The following is a 26,414-nucleotide window of genomic DNA, read 5'->3' as shown; positions in this document are numbered from 1 at the left end:
AATTGGTATACATGGGGTGTTCAATGTTGTAAATGGAAATGGTGAAGAACTTGTAGATTTATGTGCTGAAAAAGGACTGGTGATTGGGAATACCTGGTTTAAAAAGCGAGATATACATAAGTATACGTATGTAAGTAGGAGAGATGGCCAGAGAGCGTTATTGGATTACGTATTAATTTATAGGCGCGTGAAAGAGAGACTTTTGGATGTTAATGTGCTGAGAGGTGCAACTGGAGGGATGTCTGATCATTATCTTGTGGAGGCGAAGGTGAAGATTTGTAGAGGTTTTCAGAAAAGAAGAGAGAATGTTGGGGTAAAGAGGGTGGTGAGAGTAAGTGAGCTTGGGAAGGAGACTTGTGTGAGGAAGTACCTGGAGAGACTGAGTACAGAATGGAAAAAGGTGAGAGCAAAGGAGGTAAGGGGAGTGGGGCAGGAATGGGATGTATTTAGGGAAGCAGTGATGGCTTGCGCAGAAGATGCTTGTGGCATGAGAAGTGTGGGAGGTAGGTTGATTGGAAAGGGTAGTGAGTGGTGGGATGAAGAAGTAAGATTATTAGTGAAAGAGAAGAGAGAGGCATTTGGACGATTTTTGTAGGGAGAAAAATGCAAATGAGTGGGAGATGTATAAAAGAAAGAGACAGGAGGTCAAGAGAAAGGTTCAAGAGGTGAAAAAGAGGGCAAATGAGAGTTGGGGTGAGAGAGTATCATTAGATTTTAGGGAAAATAAAAAGATGTTTTGGAAGGAGGTAAATAAAGTGCGTAAGACAAGGGAGCAAATGGGAACTTAAGTGAAAGGGGCTAATGGGGAGGTGATAACAAGTAGTGGTGATGTGAGAAGGAGATGGAGTGAGTATTTTGAAGGTTTGTTGAATGTGTTTGATGATAGAGTGCCAGATATAGGGTGTTTTGGTCGAGGTGGTGTGCAAAGTGAAAGGGTTAGGGAAAATGATTTGTTAAACAGAGAAGAGGTAGTAAAAGCTTTGCGGAAGATGAAAGCCGGCAAGGCAGCAGGTTTGGATGGTATTGCAGTGTAATTGATTAAAAAAGGGGGTGACTGTATTGTTGACTGGTTGGTAAGGTTATTTAATGTATGTATGACTCATGGTGAGGTGCCTGAGGATTGGCGGAATGCTTGCATAGTGCCATTGTACAAAGGAAAAGGGGATAAGAGTGAGTGCTCAAATTACAGAGGTATAAGTTTGTTGAGTATTCCTGGTAAATTATATGGGAGGGTATTGATTGAGAGGGTGAAGGCATGTACAGAGCATCAGATTGGGGAAGAGCAGTGTGGTTTCAGAAGTGGTAGAGGATGTGTGGATCAGGTGTTTGCTTTGAAGAATGTATATAAGAAATACTTAGAAAAGCAAATGGATTTGTACGTAGCATTTATAGATCTGGAGAAGGCATATGATAGAGTTGATAGAGATGCTCTGTGGAAGGTATTAAGAATATATGGTGTGGGAGGCAAGTTGTTAGAAGCAGTGAAAAGTTTTTATCGAGGATGTAAGGCATGTGTGCGTGTAGGAAGAGAGGAAAGTGATTGGTTCTCAGTGAATGTAGATTTGCGGCAGGGGTGTGTGATGTCTCCATGGCTGTTTAATTTGTTTATTTGATGGGGTTGTTAGGGAGGTGAATGCAAGAGTTTTGGAAAGAGGGAGAAAGTATGCAGTCTGTTGTGGATGAGAGAGCTTGGGAAGTGAGTCAGGTATTGTTCGCTGATGATACAGCACTGGTGGCTGATTTATGTGAGAAACTGCAGAAGCTGGTGACTGAGTTTGGTAAAGTGTGTGAAAGAAGAAAGTTAAGAGTAAATGTGAATAAGAGCAAGGTAATTAGGTACAGTAGGGTTGAGGGTCAAGTCAATTGGGAGGTAAGTTTGAATGGAGAAAAACTGGAGGAAGTGAAGTGTTTTAGATATCTGGGAGTGGATCTGGCAGCGGATGGAACCATGGAAGCGGAAGTGAATCATAGGGTGGGGGAGGGGGCGAAAATTCTGGGAGCCTTAAAGAATGTTTGGAAGTCGAGAACATTATCTCGGAAAGCAAAAATGGGTATGTTTGAAGGAATAGTGGTTCTAACTATGTTGTATGGCTGCGAGGCGTGGGCTATGGATAGAGTTGTGCGCAGGAGGGTGGATGTGCTGGAAATGAGATGTTTGAGGACAATATGTGGTGTGAGGTGGTTTGATCGAGTAAGTAATGTAAGGGTAAGAGAGATGTGTGTAAATGAAAAGAGCATGGTTGAGAGAGCAGAAGAGGGTGTTTTGAAATGGTTTGGTCACATGGAGAGAATGAGTGAGGAAAGATTGACCAAGAGGATATATGTGTCAGAGGTGGAGGGAACGAGGAGAAGTGGGAGACCAAATTGGAGGTGGAAAGATGGAGTGAAAAAGATTTTGAGTGATCGGGGCCTGAACATGCAGGAGGGTGAAAGGCGTGCAAGGAATAGAGTGAATTGGAAGAATGTGGTATACCGGGGTCGACGTGCTATCAATGGACTGAACCAGGGCATGTGAAGCGTCTGGGGTAAACCATGGAAAGTTGTGTGGGGCCTGGATGTGGAAAGGGAGCTGTGGTTTCGGTGCATTATTACATGACAGCTAGAGACTGAGCGTGAACGAATGTGGCCTTTGTTGTCTTTTCCTAGCGCTACCTCGCACACATGAGGGGGGAGGGGGTTGTTATTCCATGTGTGGCGAGGTGGCGATGGGAATGAATAAAGGCAGACAGTATGAATTATGTACATGTGTATATATGTATATGTCTGTGTGTGTATATATATGTGTACACAGAGATGTACAGGTATGTATATTTGCGTGTGTGGACGTGTATGTATATACATGTGTATGTGGTTGGGTTGGGCCATTCTTTCCTCTGTTTCCTTGCGCTACCTCGCTAAAGCGGGAGACAGCGACAAAGCAAATTGAAATAAATAAAATAATAAATAAATAAATATATATATATATATATACATATATATATATATATATATATATATATATATATATATATATATATATATATATATATATATATATATATAGATAGATAGATAGATAGATAGATAGATAGATAGATAGATAGATAGATAGATAGATAGATATAGCGTTGATTAGGATTTCAGTTGCCGGTACCGCCTCATCTAACATAATATGAAATAGGAATCTAACATTTACTGGGTCACAAGCAAGTCTTCAGGAGGGAGACTTTTTTACCTTCCTCTGTTTCATCCTCCTCCCAACAGTCAAGGCTTTGCGCCGTTCCTCCACTTTAAGGCTTGAGTGAATTAAAACTTGGTAGGCATGTACTTGTAGCTCAGTACACCCAGATGCCATTTCAAAAAAGGTATAATTTGGGCTGCCAGTTCCTTCGTCTCAGTCAACTGAGACGAAGCACTGCTTATGGATGGGCTTCCTCAAGCCCCATACAGTACATATGGTTATGTGCAAACCAGTTCCACTGCTCCAGTTTGTGGGGGTCTGTTACTTAGCCATATTTAAGCTAGTAACCTTGACATATGGTGCAGAGATGTGTTCATACGTGGCGCCACACTGTGCCTTTATCAGATGTGAGATTTAGTTTATTTTTAGCTTGATTATTTTTAGCTGATCATTGGAGGTCATAAAAGGAAAACATTTTCTTTATATTTTTTATATATTTGGACATTTCTTGGCCATATATCAGCCTGTGGTCATGAAATACAACACACAGGTGTCTTGGTGAACATCTGACATTGTACCGATGACAGACTTGTGGCCTTTGTCAGAGGTCGAGAGTTATAAAGAATTAACTCTGTCCTGATAACGTCTTATTTCAGTGTTGATAACACTGAGTACGAAGATACGTTATCATCACTTGCCATACAGTGGTCAAGATACGGGTTGATAAACTGATATGATGGAGGTTGTAAAGCGCGAGACCTTAATGGCTGATCAACGGTTTATAACATAGAAATGACAGGGGACAACTTACAACACATGACAGGGAACAACTTACAACACATGACAGGGGACAACTTACAACACATGACAGGGGACAACTTACAACACATGACAGGGGACAACTTACAACACATGACAGGGGACAACTTACAACACATGACAGGGAACAACTTACAACACATGACAGGGGACAACTTACAACACATGACAGGGGACAACTTACAACACATGACAGGGGACAACTTACAACACATGACAGGGAACAACTTACAACACATGACAGGGGACAACTTACAACACATGACATGGGACAACTTACAACACATGACAGGGGACAACTTACAACACATGACAGGGGACAACTTACAACACATGACAGCGGACAACTTACAACACATGACATGGGACAACTTACAACACATGACAGGGGACAACTTACAACACATGACAGGGGACAACTTACAACACATGACAGGGGACAACTTACAACACATGACAGGGGACAACTTACAACACATGACAGGGGACAACTTACAACACATGACAGGGAACAACTTACAACACATGACAGGGGACAACTTACAACACATGACAGGGGACAACTTACAACACATGACAGGGAACAACTTACAACACATGACAGGGGACAACTTACAACACATGACAGGGGACAACTTACAACACATGCAGATAAAACCACGCGGGAAATGAACGTGTTTCTCCTGCATGTATTATACAGTTACTTGTTACCTTACCTTACCGTCAGTTTGTGTTACTTGTTACCTTACCTTACCGTCAGTTTGTGTTACTTGTTACCTTACCTTACCGTAAGTTTGTGTTACTTGTTATCTTACCGTCAGTTTGTGTTACTTGTTACCTTACCTTACCGTCAGTTTGTGTTACTTGTTACCTTACCTTATCTTCCTCTGTACCTATACAATATCATATGTACACTGTCAATCAAGTTATATATTTCGGAGGGAGACATAATACATTTACTTACGAATATTGACTTTTCTGGTCGATTTTATTTATACTAAATAAAAGAGAGTTTAAGTTATCAAATACAGACGGTCATATTTCAGACACACACAAGATTCTCTTTTCTTTCAGTGGTGTGAGGGTCCTCCTTCAGTATTCATCTGGTGCCTCACTGTTTTAATGCAAAATATTGATCAGGACGCCAGTATCGGGAGAGTAGAGGGAGAGTAGAGGGAGAGGGGTCACAGGGAGAGTGGTTCACAGATCACACGGTCTCAACCTCGGCCGCCATCATAGCCACGCGCCTCAATGTAAACAAACCCGGGATGATCCCAGATTTATTTTGTCCCGCCAAAAAAAAAAAAGGCGCGGGAGATTTATTCTTTCCCGTCTCTCTCTCTCTCTCTCTCTCTCTCTCTCTCTCTCTCTCTCTCTCTCTCTCTCTCTCTCTCTCTCTCTGACCCCATGTGGCCTCCTGCAGATCATGATGTAGAGTGGTGGCGGAGGTCAGCTGGGCGTGGGCGTGGGCGTGCCCGGCAGTGATGCCAGCCGCGCGTGCCTCCTTCCTGGGCGACGACCTCAACGTTGCCAATTCCTCCTCGGCTCGCTCGCTCGTCTCAGTTGGTGGTGAGTGACCTTCCCTCCAGCCACGTCTCCTAGCCTGGCCCTGTATATGACCTTCCCCCTCCCCCTCACTGATGTGTTATCGTGACCTTGCCTGAGCCCTGTGACCTTTTCCATTGTAATTATTTTCTGATGGTATTATTACATGATACGACCACTGGCCACGCTTGACCCCCAGCTCCCTCCATAGCCTCCATATCTTTTGAACTTCATGACCTTCTCCTGACCCTCAAGACCTTATCTGACCTTCATTGGTCTTTATATCGTATACAGCGTCATGTGTTGTGTGTGTTACCACCCCTGACCTTTTTTTCCTAACGTATTACCATTTTCTTTACCAGAAAACCATTGCCTGGTTTATTCCCAGTTGACCTTTTTCAAGTTCCTCGTGACCCATTCTGACCTTTGTTTAAGGTCACCCTTGTACCTTGAATCATATCCTCGCCTCTGGTGACATGTTATCTATGTATAATCCAACGTTTTCTCTTCCCCCAGAGAGATTTTCAGGAGCCTATGCCATTTTCTATCATTTCTTGTTATATTGTAGGAGGCTTCCCCAGGTCAGGTCCCTCCTGCTGTGTACATGATGACCTGACCTCCTCCTGATCACCTCTCTCTTCTGGTGACCTCCTGTGACCTCCGTTATCAGCCAGTACTCCAGTGTGTGTGTGTGTGTGTGTGTGTGTGTGTGTGTGTGTGTGTGTGTGTGTTCTCACTCTCCGTGACCTCTCAGAGACTGCTCTTGACCTTATCATATACCGGGTGACCTTGCCTGACCTCTCATCCATCTTTGACCCCTCAGCTCCCTGCAGCCTTTGACCTTTTTTGTGACCTATTCAGTCGCTTCACACCTCAAAGAATGATAAGACCCGCCACATGACCTTTGACCTCTTGTAATGTGTTCTCTGTCATCTAGATAATGACACGATCTGTGTGACCTTTAACCTTTGGTGACCTGACCTCCATTACTGTGTAATTAGCAAATGACAGGATCCGCCAATGTGACCTTTGACCTTTTATGAGAGTGTTGCCTGTGATATCCAAGGTGCTTGAATGTGACCTTTTGTGACTTGGTTTATATACCTGTCATGCACAGGATCAATAATGTACCTCTTGACCTTTGACCTTTTGGGACTTTGCATCTTGACCTTTTGGCTTTTTATCAGACGTTGTTCTCAAGACCTCCAGAGTAAGAAAGGCTTAACATACCCCCAGAGAATGACATACTTGTGATACCCCAGAGATAAAATGCCCTTCAAACCTTCCATGATGAGTTTTGCCTTTCATAACCCCAGAGATTTGCGCATCCCTCATACCCTAGAGAAAGTTCCCTGAGAATAGTGTACTCATCATGACCCACGAAGTTTATATACTCATGCCCCCAGAGAATGACATGCCCATCTTGCCCTTAGGAAATGACGTACTCGTCACGCCCCCCGAGAATGACGTACCCATCATGCCCCCAGAGAAAGATGCAATCGTCAGATTCAAAGAATAACGTACCCATCATATCCCCAGAAAATCAGTACATCATACCCCCAGAGTCTGCCACTGACGTCATACATGAGGGATTAAATCGCTATGAACATTCAGACCTTTGTGTGTCTGTATGATATACATACATACATACACACACACACACACACACACACACACATATATATATATATATATATATATATATATATATATATATATATATATATATATATGGTAATATAGCGCATATGAACGCGCACTTCCATATAACATACAAACCTCCAACAGCCGGACTCGAACCCGGGACCCCTGCGTGGCAGGCTGTGATCGCCTCGTATAGGAACATGACTGTTCGAATACTGTGTAATCGAATATCCGGTTTCCAACGTGACTTGTGACCTGGTATGACCTGGTCCTCACTGATCATTTTGCTGAGAGCGACCTGATCTTCCGTGTGACCTGTGACCTGCTCATTTCCCCCGGTGGATGACCTGATTTTCCATGTGACCTGTGACCTGCTCATTTCCCGCAGTGGATGACCTGATCTTCCATGTGACCTGTGACCTGCTCATTTCTCCCAGTGGATGACATGATCTTCCATGTGACCTGTGACCTGCTCATTTCCCCCAGTGGATGACCTGATCCGTCATTTTCCCTTTAACCTTTACATTTTGGTCTTCATCCACGATGCTCTTAGTAGTGACCAAATGTCCCACATGACCTTTGACCTGAACTGACCTTGCTTTAACCCGCCATGCTCTGAGAGAGTGACCTAATTAGCACAAATGATGACCAGTGATGTGGTCATTATCCATAAAGTTTTTAATGATGCCTTGATAACCCCACTTGACCTTTGACCTCACCTGCTCTGGTTTCGACCCGTCATGCCATGAGAAGGTGACCTTATCTCTCCTAGGAACGTTTGTGAAGATACTAATGATGATCTGCCACTTGACCTCTGACCTCTCATGACCTGCAGGTGATGACGAGGAGAGGACCCCGTACGAACGCGTGTTGTACGGGTTGCACCATGACCAGCGCTGGCTGAAGGAGGTGACCCTAGGTCGCCGCGTGGGGTTCTACCGCTTCCGGGGCGAACTGGGTCAAGGTAACTTCTCCACCGTCCGCCTGGCTTTCCACCAGCTGACCCGAGGTGAGTCCCTGACCTGACCTGACCTGACCCTCCACCAGCTGAGCTGGGGTGAGTCCCTGACCTGACCTGACCTGACCCTCCACCAGCTGAGCTGGGGTGAGTCCCTGACCTGACCTGACCTGACCCTCCACCAGCTGAGACGTGGTGAGTCCCTGACCTGACCTGACCTGACTCTCCACCAGCTGAACCGTGGTGAGTCCCTGACCTGACCTGACCCTCCACCAGCTGAGCTGGGGTGAGTACTTGATCTGACAAGAACTGACACTATGTGAGTCCCTGACTTGACCCGACACCAGCTGACCCGAGGTGAGTCCCTGACCTGACCTGACCCTCCACCAGCTGACCCGAGGTGAGTCCCTGACCTGACGTGACCTGACCCGACACCAGCTGACCCGAGGTGAGTCCCTGACCTGACCTGACCCGAGCTGACCTCCCATCAGATGACCCGAGTAGTGTAGTAAGGGGCGTGGCACGTGACCCACCCAGCTGGTGAGGACGTACGTGTTGGTCACGTGTGTTGAACAACACCATTTAGGTCACGTCGATTTAGATTTAGATGAAGTGATTTAGATTCTAAGGTCTTTTGAATTAGAATTAGACAATGATAATATATTCATCAGGAAGATGATAGGTTTTAGCAATGGAAAGGTTGATATAAACAAGCAAGATATGATCTAAATATGTTCATAACAACATCAGAGTTTTCTGATGGAAATCTAAATATGTAACTTTTTTGTAACTAATTTGTAATCTGATATAGTCAGAGACGCTCATATATATATATATATATATATATATATATATATATATATATATATATATATATATATATATATATACACAAGACCCTTGATAGTGAAGAGTGAGGAAGCAGACGTTCATAAGAGCAACATGACGTGAGTCACGAGGTCCAGGCGGCCCAGACGTCACACCTCCACCCCTGACATCATACCTGTGACGTCAGACATTAAGGAGGGGCTCTGACGTCATGATTATATAAGTTTCGATTCCCTCATTCTCTTCCCCCCCCCCCCCCTCCGCCCCCCCACTCCCCAAAACACACACGGGAGAGAAAGTTGAGATGCGGCAAAGGCCTCCCCCCCGCCACCCACCCCTCCCCCACCCTCTCTCTCTCTCTCTCTCTCTCTCTCTCTCTCTCTCTCTCTCTCTCTCTCTCTCTCTCTCTCTCTCTCTGACAACATCATACTGCATGCAGTACGCACTTGAGAGAGAGAGAGAGAGAGAGAGAGAGAGAGAGAGAGAGAGAGAGAGAGAGAGAGAGAGAGAGAGAGAGAGAGAGAGAGAGAGAGAGATTGGGCGATAGATAGAGTTGTGCGGAGGAGGGTGGATGTGTTGGAAATGAGATGTTTGAGGACAATATGCGGTGTGAGGTGGTTTGATCGAATAAGTAATAATAGGGTAAGAGAGATGTGTGGTAATATAAAGAGCGTGGTTGAGAGAGCAGAAGAGGATGTATTGAAATGGTTTGGGCACATGGAGATAATGAGTAAGGAAAGATTGACCAAGAGGATATATGTGTCGGAGGTGGAGGGAACGAGGAGAAGTGGGAGACCAAATTGGAGATGGAAAGATGGAGTGAAAAAGATTTTGAGTGATTGGTGCCTGAACATGCAGGAGGGTGAAAGGTGTGCAAGACATAGAGTGAATTGGAACGATGTGGTATACCGGGGTCGAAGTGCTGTTAGTGGATTGAACCAGGGCATGTGAAGCGTCTGGGGTAAACCATGGAAAGTTCTGTGGGGCCTGGATGTGGAAAAGGAGCTGTGGTTTGGGTGCATTATACATGACAGCTAGAGACTGAGTGTGAACGAATGTGGCCTTTGTTGTCTTTTCCTAGCGCTACCTCGAGCGCGCACGGGTGAGGGGGGGGTGCCATTTCAAGTATGGCGGGGTGGCGACGGAATTGGATGAAGGCAGCAAGTATGAATATGTACATTTGTGTATGTGTATATGTCTGTGTATGTATATGTCTGTATACGTTAAAATGTATAGGTATGTATATGTGCGTGTGTAGGCGTTTATGTGTATGTGGGTGGGTTGGGCCATTCTTTTGTCTGTTTCGTTGCGCTACCTTGCCAACGTGGGAGACAGCGATTAAGTAGGTAATGATCAGACATCCCTCCAGTTTCACCTCTCAGCACATTAACATCCAAAAGTCTCTCTTTTACGCGCCTATCAATTAACACGTAATCCAATAACTCCCTCTGGCCATCTCTCCTACTTACATACGTATACTTATGTAAATCTCTCTTTTTAAACCAAGTATTCCCAATCACCAGTCCTTTTTCAGCCTACAAATCTACAAGCATTGAACACCCCATGTTTACCAATTATTCCCTCAACTGCCACATTCCTCACCTTTGCATTCAAATCACCCATCACTATAACCCGGTCTCGTGCATCAAAACCACTAACACACTCACTCAGCTGCTCCCAAAACACTTGCCTCTCATGATCTTTCTTCTCATGCCCAGGTGCATATGCACCAATAATCACCCATCTCTCTCCATCCACTTTCAGTTTTACCCATATCAATCTAGAGTTTACTTTCTTACACTCTGTCACTTACTCCCACAACTCCTGTTTCAGGAGTATTGCTACTCCTTCCCTTGCTCTTGTCCTCTCACTAACCCCTGACTTTACTCCCAAGACATTCCCAAACCACTCTTCCCCTTTACCCATGAGCTTCGTTTCACTCAGAGCCAAAACATCCAGGTTCCTTTCCTCAAACATACTACCTATCTCTCCTTTTTTCTCATCTTGGTTACATCCACACACATTTAGACACCCCAATCTGAGCCTTCGAGGAGGATGAGAACTCCCCGCGTGACTCCTTCTTCTGTTTCCCCTTTTAGAAAGTTAAAATACAAGGAGGGGAGGGTTTCTAGCCCCCCGCTCCCGTCCCCTTTAGTCGCCTTCTGCGACACGTGAGGAATGTGTGGGAAGTATTCTTTGTCCCCTATCCCCAGGGATATATATATATATATATATATATATATATATATATATATATATATATATATATATATATATATATAGACAGTTTAATGGAATGTGTAGAGGTGATGATGCACCAGAAGACCTGAAGCCCACCAGCACCATCTGAAGCCCCACATGATGACCGTCACTTACGTAACCGTGACGCTTCCCGCCACCATCCACCTCCCTGCTCTGCCGTCACCACTCACACACACACACACCGTAACACCATATACTGCGGTATATAATGGCTATATACTACCAATATATATATATATATATATATATATATATATATATATATATATATATATATATATATATATATATATATACTGCCGTTATATATAAAGTGTCTCATGACATATACTGGGTATATAACAGTGTTGTCTGGCGGGATAACATCAAGCGTTGAGGTGGTGTGGTGTGGTACCATGTTGTAATGTTTACATTCCTCACGTTCGCGGATTCTGCCGGATTGAAACATTTATATTTCTATAGAAAAAAGAAATTATTGAAGAAATACAACTGAATTGGTGAATGTTGGCCCTGTTACTTAAAATTGTAGTTATAATGATGTGAAGAAAACAAAAGATATCATTATTCTGAATATTATAGGGAATGATCTTCGAATATTTACTTCGTGGTTTGGTTGATGAGTTCCCGCGAGAATATTTAAATGTGACTCGTTATATGAAACCATCATCGCTGAGCCTCTCCCCGCCTGCTGATTGAGCTCTGTTTTATATGATTTCTTGACTAACATGAAGGATTCTTATCAGTATATTCATAAGACTAACCTAAGCATTACAAATATAAGTAATTTCATTTATAAGATTAACCCAGTATAAGAAAACATTTGATCGGTGTCACTCTATGACAAACCTAATGTAACATAACATTAACACAGATCTATATCATTATAAAGACAAACCTAATGTAACATAACATTAACACAGATCTATATCATTATAAAGACAAACCTAATGTAACATAACATTAACACAGATCTATATCATTATAAAGACAGATCTAGCTCCAAATTAACACCAGATCAACGTAAGTTACGAGACTAACTAGATCAACATCATTTAATATACTAACGTTGTACAACATACATACTGTTTTAAATGTTCATAGAAAATTTAAGTATTATCCATGATTTAAAACGTGATTGATTTTAAAGAACACGACATGTAGACTCAGTTTTTCCAAGCAGATGAAGCTTATGTAGCAGTCGACGCTACTGTAGCAGACGACGCTACTGTAGCAGTTGATGCTACTGTAGCAGTTGACGCTACTGTAGCAGTTGACGCTACTGTAGCAGACGAAGCTACTGTAGCAGTTGACGCTACTGTAGCAGTCGACGCTACTGTAGCAGACGACGCTACTGTAGCAGTTGACGCTACTGTAGCAGACGATGTTACTGTAGCAGTCAACGCTACTGTAGCAGACGACGCTACTGTAGCAGTTGACGCTACTGTAGCAGTCGACGCTACTGTAGCGGCCGACGCTATTGTAGCAGACGACGCTACTGCAGCAGACGACGTTACCGTAGCAGACGGAGTTCATGTAGCAGACGACGATGCTATAGGCTTAGGTGATGAGATTAATGTAGCAGTCGACGCTGCTGGAGCACGAGAGGCTTCTGTAGCAGACGAGCTTATGATAGCAGACGACGCCGTCATAGCAAATGGCGTCATTATAGCAGAAGTAGCTGATAAGTGTAGTGTAGCAGACGACGTCAATGTGACTATTGAGGTTAATATAACAGAGAACTCTAGCGTAGTCAGTATAACAAACAGTGCTAAAGTAGATAATGACGTAGCTGGCAACGATGCCATAGTTAACGCTAACTTAGCTGACGTGAAAGATGCTAACCTTGATGACTCTATGACCATAGCTGTAGGTGCTTGCATAGCCATTGTAGATGATCCTAACATAGCTGATGAGGCAAACATGGCTGACGGTGTTAACATAGCTGATGCTAACAAAGCTGAAGATGTTAACATTGTGGAAGACGCACTACTGTAGCTAACAGTGCTAACATAGCATACCATTCAAACACATGACTTTAACACTACCTAAACCGGACCCTAGTTAATGTTGACAGATATTCCATCAATGAAAGATAGCAGAGCGAGGTTCAGTTGATGCTATCTGTTAGGTTAGCGTTATGTGCTACAATAGCGTGATATGCTACATTAACATTGTCTGCTGCATTAGCGTAATATGCTACATTAACATTGTCTGCTGCATTTGCGTAATATGCTTCATTAACATTGTCCTCTACATTAGCGTAATATGCTACATTAACATTGTCTGCTGCATTAGCTTAATATGCTACATTAACATTGTCTGCTACATTTGCTTAATATGCTACAATAACATTGTCTTCTACATTAGCGTAATATGCTACATTAACATTGTCCGCTACATTAGCGTAATAAGATACATTAACGTTGTCTGCTACATTAGTGTAATATGCTACATAAACGTTGTCTGCTACATTAGCGTAATATGCTACATTAACATCGTTTGCTACATTAGTGTAATGTGCTACATTAACACTGTCTGCTACATTAGCGTAATATGCTACATTAACATTGTCTGCTACATTAGCTTGATATGCTACAATAACATTGTCTTCTAGATTTGCGTAATATGCTACATTAACATTGTCTTCTACATTAGCGTAACATGCTACATTAACATTGTATGCTACATTAACATAATATGCTACATTAACATTGTCTGCTACATTAGCTTAATATGCTACAATAACATTGTCTTCTACTTTAGCGTAATATGCTACATTAACAATGTCTTCTACATTAGTGTAATATGCTACATTAACATTGTCTGCTGGGTTAGTGTTAACACCCTGGTTGCCATATGTTGTCAGGAAAGGTAGCTAAGTCGGCTAGGCTTAGCTTTTTTTTTTGCTATGCTAGTATTGGTAGCTATGTTACTGTCGTCAGCTAGCTTTAGCTTCGTCCGGTATATTAACATGGATGCTGGGTTAAATTGTCTGTACAGGTTATGTTAAATGTTAGCATTGTCTGCTAGATTAGCGCCGTGATTGTAAGTATTGTCTTTGGTGAATGACGTCACCAAGCATATAGGGGCTTCACCCCAGAGTGTGGGGAGACAACGGAGCCTCACTAAGCACATGGGGGCTTCACCCCAGAGTGTAGGGGGGGACAAGTGATGTCACTAAATGTATGGGGTCTTCACCCCAGAGTGTAGTGGGGACAAGTGATGTCACTAAATGTATGGGGGTCTTCACCCCAGAGTGTGGGGGGGACAAGTGATGTCACTAAATGTATGGGGTCTTCACCCCAGAGTGTAGGGGGGACAAGTGATGTCACTAAATGTATGGGGTCTTCACCCCAGAGTGTGGGGGGGACAAGTGATGTCACTAAATGTATGGGGTCTTCACCCCAGAGTGTAGGGGGGACAAGTGATGTCACTAAATGTATGGGGTCTTCACCCCAGAGTGTAGGGGGGACAAGTGGTGTCACTAAATGTATGGGGTCTTCACCCCAGAGTGTGGGGGGGGACAAGTGATGTCACTAAATGTATGGGGTCTTCACCCCAGAGTGTAGTGGGGACAAGTGGTGTCACTAAATGTATGGGGTTTTCACCCCAGAGTGTAGGGGGGACAAGTGGTGTCACTAAATGTATGGGGGTCTTCACCCCAGAGTGTGGGGGGGACAAGTGATGTCACTAAATGTATGGGGTCTTCACCCCAGAGTGTAGGGGGGACAAGTGATGTCACTAGATGTATGGGGTCTTCACCCCAGAGTGTGGGGGGGACAAGTGATGTCACTAAATGTATGGGGTCTTCACCCCAGAGTGTAGGGGGGACAAGTGATGTCACTAAATGTATGGGGTCTTCACCCCAGAGTGTGGGGGGGACAAGTGATGTCACTAAATGTATGGGGTCTTCACCCCAGAGTGTGGGGGGACAAGTGATGTCACTAAATGTATGGGGTCTTCACCCCAGAGTGTGGGGGGGACAAGTGATGTCACTAAATGTATGGGGTCTTCACCCCAGAGTGTAGGGGGACAAGTGATGTCACTAAATGTATGGGGTCTTCACCCCAGAGTGTAGGGGGGACAAGTGATGTCACTAGATGTATGGGGTCTTCACCCCAGAGTGTGGGGGGGACAAGTGATGTCACTAAATGTATGGGGTCTTCACCCCAGAGTGTGGGGGGACAAGTGATGTCACTAAATGTATGGGGTCTTCACCCCAGAGTGTAGAGGGGACAAGTGATGTCACTAAATGTATGGGGTCTTCACCCCAGAGTGTAGGGGGGACAAGTGATGTCACTAAATGTATGGGGTCTTCACCCCAGAGTGTGGGGGGGACAAGTGATGTCACTAAATGTATGGGGTCTTCACCCCAGAGTGTAGGGGGGACAAGTGATGTCACTAAATGTATGGGGTCTTCACCCCAGAGTGTAGGGGGGCACATCACCAGGACTAGCTGTGTGGTACCGAGGCACGTGTTCAACGAAGGTTCATCAGTGGTTTGTTCAACGAGCACTACTGATATTTTACAAAGGTTCATCCTGGGTTATCGACGCATTGTTCAACGAGGGTTCAGCCTGGTTCAACGATGTCAAGAGTGTATGTCATGTTGAACGTTCAACTATGACGTACTTGCTGTGTTAGAAGTTCAACGAGGCTCTGTCTCTTACGGAGGTTGAACGAAGAGTTATCAGTAACAATAGTGGTAGTAGTAGTAGTAGTAACAATAGTGGTGGTAGTAGTAGTAGTAGTAATAATAGTGGTAGTAGTAGTAGTAGTAGTAATAATAGTGGTAGTAGTAGTAGTAGTAATAATAGTGGTAGTAGTAGTAGTAGTAGTAGTAATAATAGTGGTAGTAGTAGTTGTAGTAATAATAGTGGTAGTAGTAGTAGTAACAATAGTGGTAGTAGTAGTAGTAGTAACAATAGTGGTAATAGTAGTAGTAGTAACAATAGTGGTAGTAGTAGTAGTAGTAATAATAGTGGTAGTAGTAGTAGTAGTAATAATAGTGGTAGTAGTAGTAGTAACAATAGTGGTAGTAGTAGTAGTAGTAATAATAGTGGTAGTAGTGGTAGTAGTAGTAACAATAGTGGTAGTAGTAGTAGTAGTAGTAGTAGTAGTAGTAGTAGTAGTAGTAACAATAGTGGTAGTAATGGTGGTAGTAGTAGTAACAATAGTGGTAGTAGTAGTAGTAGTAGTAACAATAGTGGTAATAGTAGTAGTAGTAACAATAGTGGTAATAGTAGTAGTAGTAATGATAGTGGTAGTAGTAGTAGTAACAATAGTGGTAGTAGTAGTAGTAGTAACAATAGTGGTAATAGTAGTAGTAGTAACAATAGTGGTAGTAGTAATAGTAGTAATAATAGTGGTAGTAGTAGTAGTAGTAATAATAGTGGTAGTAGTAGTAGTAACAATAGTGGTAGTAGTAGTAGTAGTAGTAATAATAGTGGTAGTAGTGGTAGTAGTAGTAACAATAGTGGTAGTAGTAGTAGTAGTAGTAACAATAGTGGTAGTAGTGGTGGTAGTAGTAGTAACAATAGTGGTAGTAGTGGTAGTAGTAGTAGTAACAATAGTGGTAATAGTAGTAGTAGTAACAATAGTGGTAATAGTAGTAGTAGTAATAATAGTGGTAGTAGTAGTAGTAACAATAGTGGTAGTAGTAGTAGTAGTAACAATAGTGGTAATAGTAGTAGTAGTAACAATAGTGGTAGTAGTAGTAGTAGTAATAATAGTGGTAGTAGTAGTAGTAGTAATAATAGTGGTAGTAGTAGTAGTAACAATAGTGGTAGTCGTAGTAGTAGTAGTAACAATAGTGGTAGTAGAAGTAGTAGTGACAATAGTGGTAGAGTAGTAACAGTAGTAGTAGTAGTAGTAGTAGTAGTAGTAACAATAGTGGTAGTAGAAGTAGTAACAATAGTGGTAGGAGTAGTAGTATTAGTAACAATAGTGGTAGTAGAAGTAGTAACAATAGTGGTAGTAGTAGTAGTAGTAGTAGTAGTAGTAGTAACAATAGTGGTAGTAGAAGTAGTAACAATAGTGGTAGTAGTAGTAGTAACAATAGTGGTAGTAGAAGTAGTAACAATAGTGGTAGTAGTAGTAACAATAGTGGTAGTAGAAGTAGTAACAATAGTGGTAGTAGTAGTAACAATAGTGGTAGTAGTAGTAGTAGTAGTAACAATAGTGGTAGTAGTAGTAGTATTAGTAACAATAGTGGTAGTAATAGTAGTAACAACATTGGTAGTGTAGTAACAGTAGTGGCAGCAGTAGTAACAATAGTGGTAGTAGCAGTAATAACTATAGTGGTAGTAGTAGTAGTAGTAGTAGTAGTAGTAGTAACAATAGTGGTAGTAGTAGTAGTAGTAGTAGTAGTAGTAACAATAGTGGTAGTAGTAGTGGTAGTAGTAGTAACAATAGTAGTAGTATTATTAACAATAGTGGTAGTAGTAGTAGTTGTAGTAGTAGTAGTAGTAGTAGTAGTAGTAGTAGTAGTAGTAACAATAGTAGTAGTAACGATAGTAGTAGTAGTAACAATAGTAGTAGTATTAACAATAGTGGTAGTAGTGGTAGTAGTAGTAACAATAGTGGTAGTAGTAGTAACAATAGTGGTAGTAGTAGTAGTAACAACAGTGGGAGTAGTAGTAGTAACAATAGTGGTAGTAGTGGTAGTAGTAGTAACAATAGTGGTAGTAGTGGTAGTAGTAGTAACAATAGTGGTAGTAGTAGTAACAATAGTGGTAGTAGTAGTAGTAGTAGTAACAATAGTGGTAGTAGTGGTGGTAGTAGTAGTAACAATAGTGGTAGTAGTAGTAACAATAGTGGTAGTAGTAGTAGTAACAATAGTAGTAGTAGTAGAAACAATAGTAGTAGTAGTGGTAGTAGTAATAACAATAGTGGTAGTAGTAGTAAGAATAGTGGTAGTAGTAGCAACAGTAGTGGTAGTAGTAGTAACAATAGTGGTAGTAGTGGTAGTAGTAGTAACAATAGTGGTATTAGTGGTAGTAGTAGTAACAATAGTGGTAGTAGTGGTAGTAGTAGCAACAGTAGTGGTAGTAGTAGTAACAATAGTGGTAGTAGTGGTAGTAGTAGTAACAATAGGGGTATTAGTGGTAGTAGTAGTAACAATAGTGGTAGTAGTAGTAACAATAGTGGTAGTAGTGGTAGTAGTAGTAACAATAGTGGTAGTAGTGGTAGTAGTAGTAACAATAGTGGTAGTAGTGGTAGTAGTAGTAACAACAGTGGGAGTAGTAGTAGTAACAATAGTGGTAGTAGTGGTAGTAGTAGTAACAATAGTGGTAGTAGTGGTAGTAGTAGTAACAATAGTGGTAGTAGTAGTAACAATAGTGGTAGTAGTGGTAGTAGTAGTAGTAACAATAGTGGTAGTAGTGGTAGTAGTAGTAACAATAGTGGTAGTAGTAGTAGTAGTAGTAGTAGTAGTAGTAACAATAGTGGTAGTAGTAGTAACAATAGTGGTAGTAGTGGTAGTAGTAGTAACAATAGTGGTAGTAGTGGTAGTAGTAGTAGTAACAATAGTGGTAGTAGTAGTAACAATAGTGGTAGTAGTGGTAGTAGTAGTAACAATAGTGGTAGTAGTGGTAGTAGTAGTAACAATAGTGGTAGTAGTAGTAGTAGTAGTAACAATAGTGGTAGTAGTGGTAGTAGTAGTAACAACAGTGGTAGTAGTGGTAGTAGTAGTAACAATAGTGGTAGTAGTGGTAGTAGTAGTAACAATAGTAGTAGTAGTAGTAACAATAGTGGTAGTAGTAATAACAATAGTGGTAGTAGTAGTAAGAATAGTGGTAGTAGTGGTAGTAGTAGCAACAATAGTGGTAGTAGTAGTAACAGTAGTGGTAGTAGTGGTAGTAGTAGTAACAATAGTGGTAGTAGTAGTAACAATAGTGGTAGTAGTTGTAACAATAGTGGTAGTAGTAGTAACAAAAGTGGTAAAGTAGAAGATAACCCTTGTGACCTCAAACGCTGACCTTATGACCCTGTGACCTCAGACACTTGCCTCATGACCCCTGACCATGGATGCTGACCTCATGACTCCATGACCACAAACACTGACCTCGTGACTCCGTGACCTCAGATATTGACCTCATGACCCCGTGACCTCATATACTAACCTCATGACCCCGTGGCCTCATATACTAACCTCATGACCCCGTGACCTCATATACTAATCTCATGACCCCGTGACCTCATATACTGACTCTATGACCCCGTGACCTCAGAGGCTAACCTCATGACCCGGTAACCTCAGATATTGACCTCATGACTCCGTGACCTCATGACCTTTGGCCTCAAACGCAGGTCAGGAGCGGGACGATGCATGACGCAGAGTCATGACGCATGACATGCCACAATCAGCGACCAGTGTAATAAGCCATTCACACGTGACCTCTGACCTCATGGTCGTCATGACATATAGTAATGTTACGCTGCAGTTCACTCCGTCATAACTCTCCAGGAACCTTAATGACCTTTGACCTTTGACCTGAAGCACATATCACAACCGTGGAATGAAATAATGCGCTCTCCTGAGTATATATATATATATATATATATATATATATATATATATATATATATATACATGTATATGTGGGTGGGTTGGGCCATTTCGTTCGTCTGTTTCCTTGCGCTACCTCGCAAACGCGGGAGACAGCGACGAAGCAAAATAAAATAAATAGAATATATATATATATATATATATATATATATATATATATATATATATATATATATATATATATATATATATAATCGCTGTTTCCCCGCATCAGCGAGGTAGCGCCAAGAAACAGACTAAGAATGGCTCATCCTCTCATATAAACGTATATATGTGTAAACGCCCACATACGCACACATACATACGTACATACATATACATATCAACATATACATACATATACATATACATACACATATATACATACATACATACATACATACATACATGCTTGCCTTCATCCATTCGTGTCGCTACCCCGCCCCACAGGAAACATTATTGCTACCCGCTATATACGACTCAGATGTAGTCATGCATTGGAAACATACACCGAAAAAATGGCTCATGTTGAAGCCACTGGATGAGTTACTCAGAATGTTGACATGTGATGGGATGTAGCTGTTCCTGGAGTGGTCTGCACGAACTTAGATGGCCTCGTTGCTGTTATGGTGTCGAACTGCATCTCAGGGACGAGGGATCTTTGGTGTCAGGAGTTAACGGTGGCGAGGAAGGTGTAGTAGCTTCTGAAACTGTCGGCTGAGATCCAAGTGATGGGTAGAGTTTTTGGACACCTTTTCTCCAGCAACCAACGTTGTGTGTGGTGGACTGGGAGACTGGGCAGGGTTTTGTGTGGTGGACTGGGAGACTGGGCGGGGTTTTGTGTGGTGGACTGGGAGACTGGGCAGGGTTTTGTGTGGTGGACTGGGAGACTGGGCGGGGTTTTGTGTGGTGCCCTGGGAGACTGGGCGGGGTTTTGTGTGGTGGACTGGGAGACTGGGCGGGGTTTTGTGTGGTGCCCTGGGAGACTGGGCGGGGTTTTGTGTGGTGGACTGGGAGACTGGGCGGGGTTTTGTGTGGTGGACTGGGAGACTGGGCGGGGTTTTGTGTGGTGCCCTGGGAGACTGGGCGAGGTTTTGTGTGGTGCCCTGGGAGACTGGGCGAGGTTTTGTGTGGTGCCCTGGGAGACTGGGCGAGGTTTTGTGTGGTGGACTGGGAGACTGGGCGAGGTTTTGTGTGGTGCCCTGGGAGACTGGGCGAGGTTTTGTGTGGTGGACTGGGAGACTTGGCGGGGTTTTGTGTGGTGCCCTGGGAGACTGGGCGAGGTTTTGTGTGGTGCCCTGGGAGACTGGGCGAGGTTTTGTGTAGTGCCCTGGGAGACTGGGCGAGGTTTTGTGTGGTGCCCTGGGAGACTGGGCGAGGTTTTGTGTGGTGCCCTGGGAGACTGGGCGAGGTTTTGTGTGGTGGACTGGGAGACTGGGCGAGGTTTTGTGTGGTGCCCTGGGAGACTGGGCGAGGTTTTGTGTGGTGGACTGGGAGACTGGGCGGTGTTTTGTGTGGTGCCCTGGGAGACTGGGCGAGGTTTTGTGTGGTGCCCTGGGAGACTGGGCGGGGTTTTGTGTGGTGGACTGGGAGACTGGGCGGGGTTTTGTGTGGTGCCCTGGGAGACTGGGCGGGGTTTTGTGTGGTGGACTGGGAGACTGGGCGGGGTTTTGTGTGGTGCCCTGGGAGACTGGGCGGGGTTTTGTGTGGTGCCTTGGCAGACTGGGCGGGGTTTGTGTGGTGGCACTGGGAGACTGGGCGGGGTTTTGTGTGGTGCCCTGGGAGACTGGGCGGGGTTTTGTGTGTTGGACCTGGGAGACTGGCGGGGTTTTGTGTGTTGCCCTGGGAGACTGGGCGGGGTTTTGTGTGGTGCCCTGGGAGACTGGGCGGGGTTTTGTGTGGTGGACTGGGAGACTGGGCGGGGTTTTGTGTGGTGCCCTGGGAGACTGGGCGAGGTTTTGTGTGGTGGCCTGGGAGACTGGGCGGGTTTGTGTGGTGCCCTGGGAGACTGGGCGGGGTTTTGTGTGGTGCCCTGGGAGACTGGGCGGGGTTTTGTGTGGTGCCCTGGGAGACTAGGCGGGGTTTTGTGTGGTGCCCTGGGAGACTGGGCGGGGTTTTGTGTGGTGCCCTGGGAGACTGGGCTGTGGGTTTTGGGGTTTGTGTGGTGCCCTGGGAGACTGGGCGGGTTTTGTGGTGCCTGGGAGACTGGGGTTTTGTGTGGTGCCCTGGGAGACTGGGCGGGGTTTTGTGTGGTGCCCTGGGAGACTTGGCGGGGTTTTGTGTGGTGCCCTGGGAGACTGGGCGGGGTTTTGTGTGGTGCCCTGGGAGACTGGGCGGGGTTTTGTGTGGTGGACTGGGAGACTGGGCAGGGTTTTGTGTGGTGCCCTGGGAGACTGGGCGGGGAGACAGTAGGGGATTCTGGGTGGTATGGACGTCATGTGGAGCATCATGAGTAGTGGAGTGAGGGAGGAAAGTGGTGGACTCTACCATGGCTGGAGGATTTAATGATGGTGCGGAGGTGTCTACTCCTGCTGTGTGTGTCGTCCAGAGCGACGTGAGACGCATGGTGGAGTGGACAACGTGGAAGGGACTGGGAAATATTGGGACAGTAGGGGTGGGACAGGGTTGTAAGGTTGGGGGACTGGACAACCTGGAGGAGACAGGGACGTAGTGAGACGGTAAGGTGTGGGACAGATGTAGACATAACCACAGTCTTGGTGTAGTTGATGTTAACGACACTGGTCCAGCTGGAGGTTGTTCAAGGGTGTTGTGGAGAGGTTGTGTAGCCGGGAGCGATGTTGTCAGTGCTGACACCACTGGTGGAATCGTCAGCGGTCTCCCCTGGAGCAGAGGGCATCCACCAGGGCCTCATAAAACCTCAGGGTCTCGTCTTCGTTGTCTGCGGGACGCCACAGGTGAGGGTGAGGTGGTGGGGACTGGAAGGTGGAGGTGGACCTTGAGGAAACATACATCTTAGAGACGCTTTTCTAGGCTGTCTACAGACCATGGAACGAGACTCCCCTCCTGTGTTATAGCTGACTCAGCTGGAAAGGCCAGGAAGGTGAGAGGGACTGCCTTCGTGTGGAGCACGTCGATCAAGCTGACGAGGCAGTAGTGGCTGATGAAGGAGGTCCTCATATACCACCACAGTGGTGAGTGTATGGGGACTCGCAGTGTACGTGGAGGCCCACTTGAGCACGAGACAGTCACGGAGTGCGCTGGTGATGGGCGGGGGGAGCTAGGTGTGGGTCGTAACCCATCGAGAGAACCTGGGCTTGTGGTGGGGGGGGGGGGGGCACGTGAGGTGTGGGGCACGTGGAATGAATGAGCAGCAGTGGAGGATTGAGTGAGGCAAGAACTCCTCCCACACTTCTTCCTCAGGCGAGTCGTGGACGGCTGCAGGTGGAGAGGAGGCTGGGAGGAGCAGGTGATGTCAGTGTGGAGAGACGGTGGCAGGTGGTATCAATGGGGAGAGACGGTGGCAGGTGGTGTCATTGTGGTTGTCAGTGATGGATGTTGATGCCTCACTAGTGAGGTGTTTACTGCGTGGTGGAACAAAGATTCTGTTGGTTACATTCCCATACAACTGGCTGGATCTTGAACTGTTTCCCTCTAATGCTCAGTCATCTGTTCTTAACGTGGGAAATGGCGAATATATATATATATATATATATATATATATATATATATATATATATATAGGTTGAGGGTCAAGTCAATTGGGAGGTGAGTTTGAATGGAGAAAAACTGGAGGAAGTGAAGTGTTTTAGATATCTGGGAGTGGATCTGGCAGCGGATGGAACCATGGAAGCGGAAGTGGATCATAGGGTGGGGGAGGGGGCGAAAATTCTGGGGGCCTTGAAGAATGTGTGGAAGTCGAGAACATTATCTCGGAAAGCAAAAATGGGTATGTTTGAAGGAATAGTGGTTCCAACAATGTTGTATGGTTGCGAGGCGTGGGCTATGGATAGAGTTGTGCGCAGGAGGATGGATGTGCTGGAAATGAGATGTTTGAGGACAATGTGTGGTGTGAGGTGGTTTGATCGAGTGAGTAACGTAAGGGTAAGAGAGATGTATGGAAATAAAAAGAGCGTGGTTGAGAGAGCAGAAGAGGGTGTTTTGAAGTGGTTTGGGCACATGGAGAGAATGAGTGAGGAAAGATTGACCAAGAGGATATATGTGTCGGAGGTGGAGGGAACGAGGAGAAGAGGGAGACCAAATTGGAGGTGGAAAGATGGAGTGAAAAAGATTTTGTGTGATCGGGGCCTGAACATGCAGGAGGGTGAAAGGAGGGCAAGGAATAGAGTGAATTGGAGCGATGTGGTATACCGGGGTTGACGTGCTGTCAGTGGATTGAATCAAGGCATGTGAAGCGTCTGGGGTAAACCATGGAAAGCTGTGTAGGTATGTATATTTGCGTGTGTGGACGTATGTATATACATGTGTATGGGGGGGGTTGGGCCATTTCTTTCGTCTGTTTCCTTGCGCTACCTCGCAAACGCGGGAGACAGCGACAAAGTATAATAAAAAAAAAAGATATATATATATATATATGGATCTGGAGAAGGCATATGATAGAGTTGATAGAGATGCTCTGTGGAAGGTATTAAGAGTATATGGTGTGGGAGGTAAGTTGCTAGAAGCAGTGAAAAGTTTTTATCGAGGATGTAAGGCATGTGTGCGAGTAGGAAGAGAGGAAAGTGATTGGTTCCCAGTGAATGTCGCCTTGCGGTAGGGGTGCGTGATGTCTCCATGGTTATTTAATTTGTTTGTGAATGGTGTTGTTAGGGAGATGAATGCAAGAGTTTTGGAGAGGGGTAAGTATGCAGTCTGTTGTGGATGAGAGGGCTTGGGAAGTGAGTCACTTGTTGTTCGCTGATGATACAGCGGTGATGGCTGATTCGGGTGAGAATCTGCAGAAGCTGTTGACTGAGTTTGGTAAAGTGTGTGAAAGAAGAAAGTTAAGAGTAAATGTGAATAAGAGCAAGGTTATCAGGTACAGCAGGGTTGACGGACAAGTCAGTTGGGAGGTAAGTTTGAATGGAGAAAAACTGGAGGAAGTGAAGTGCTTTAGATATCTGGGATTGGATTTGGCAGCGGATAGAACCATAGAAACGGAAGTGAGTCACAGGGTGGGGGAGGGGGCGAAGGTTCTGGGAGCGTTGAAGAATGTGTGGAAGGCGAAAACATTATCTCGGAAATCAAAAATGTGTATGTTTGAAGGAATAGTGGTTCCAATAATGTTATATGGTTGCGAGACGTGGGCTATGGATAGGGTTGTGCGGAGGAGGGTGGATGTGTTGGAAATGAGATGTTTGAGGACAATATGTGGTGTGAGGTGGTTTGATCGAGTAAGTAATAATAGGATAAGAGAGATGTGTGGTAATGAAAAGAGTGTAGTTGAGTGAGCAGAAGAGGGTGTTTTGAAATGGTTTGGTCACATGGAGAGAATGAGTGAGGAAAGATTGACCAAGAGGATATATGTGTCAGAGGTGGAGGGAACGAGAAGTGGGAGACCAAATTGGAGGTGGAAGGATGGAGTGAAAAAAAATTTAAGAGATTGGGGCCTGAACATACAGGAGGATGAAACGTTTGCAAGGAATAGAGTGAACTGGAACGATGTGGTATGCCGGGGTCGACGTGCTGTCAATGGATTGAACCAGGGCATGTGAAGCGTCTGAGGTAAACCATGGAAAGTTCTGTGGGGCCTGGATGTGGAAAGGGAGCTGTGGATTCGGTGCATTACACATGACAGCAAGAGACTGAGTGAGAACGAATGTGGCCTTTGTTGTATTTTCCTGGCGCTACCTTGCACGCGTGCGGGGGAAGGGGGGTGCCATTTCATGTGTGGCGGGGTGGCGACGAGAATGGTTGAAAGCAGCAAGTATGAATTTGTACATGTGTATATATGTATTTGTTTGTGTATGTATATGTATGTATACATTGAAATGTATAGGTATGTATATGTGCGTGTGTGGGCATGGATGTATATACATGTGTATGTGGGTGGGTTGGGCCATTGTTTCGTCTGTTTCCTTGCGCTACCTTGGTAACGCGGGAGACAGCGACAAAGTGTAATATATATATATATATATATATATATATATATATATATATATATATATATATATATATATATATATATATATATATATATATGTATATATATGGGGGAGGGTCTGGTTGTGGGTAGGGGACCGTGGTATCGGTGCATTGGTTGGGAGTGAGCGAATGAGGCTATTTTTCGTGTGTTCTTGGCGCTATCATGCTAACGCGGGAAACAGGGATCAGAAAAAATACCTATATATATTATGTGTGTGTGTGTGTGTGTGTGTGTGTGTCATAATGATGTACGTATGTGTGACACATTTCATTATTTGCTTTACGTTCTGCCAGTCCAGATAACTGAATGACACTTGACCTTTAACCTGTATAGCATTGTCACGCCACACAGGTCATGACCGGGTATACACACTCTACTGTGGCTGACACTATCACATTGTGAACCAAGTGTTGAGGGGTGCTGAAGTGTTGGAGGGGTGCTGAAGTGTTGGAGGGGTGCTGAAGTGTTGGAGGGGTGCTGAAGTGTTGGAGGGGTGCTGAAGTGTAGGAGGGGAGCTCAAGTGTTGGGGAAGTATTTGTGTTGTGAT

At 44.4% G+C, this 26,414-nt stretch overlaps 1 protein-coding gene across 1 annotated transcript in view; it reads left to right on the top strand.

Moving 5' to 3' along the window:
- The window catches only part of LOC139751372 (serine/threonine-protein kinase NIM1-like), a 231,610-nt gene that overhangs the window by 142,978 nt on the left and 62,218 nt on the right, over positions 1 to 26,414 (top strand). The window contains exons 3-4 of the mRNA XM_071666738.1: positions 5,403 to 5,548; positions 8,004 to 8,177. Of these exons, the coding sequence (XP_071522839.1) occupies positions 5,464 to 5,548; positions 8,004 to 8,177 (259 nt within the window). The 5' untranslated portion in view covers positions 5,403 to 5,463. The remainder of the gene's footprint in view (positions 1 to 5,402; positions 5,549 to 8,003; positions 8,178 to 26,414) is intronic.

The sequence above is a fragment of the Panulirus ornatus genome, chromosome 11 (genome assembly GCF_036320965.1).
Source record: "Panulirus ornatus isolate Po-2019 chromosome 11, ASM3632096v1, whole genome shotgun sequence".
NCBI classification, from domain to species: Eukaryota; Metazoa; Arthropoda; class Malacostraca; order Decapoda; family Palinuridae; genus Panulirus; species Panulirus ornatus.
The sequence above is the reverse complement of the archived record's forward strand: the minus strand, read 5'-3'. Positions and strand labels throughout refer to the sequence as shown.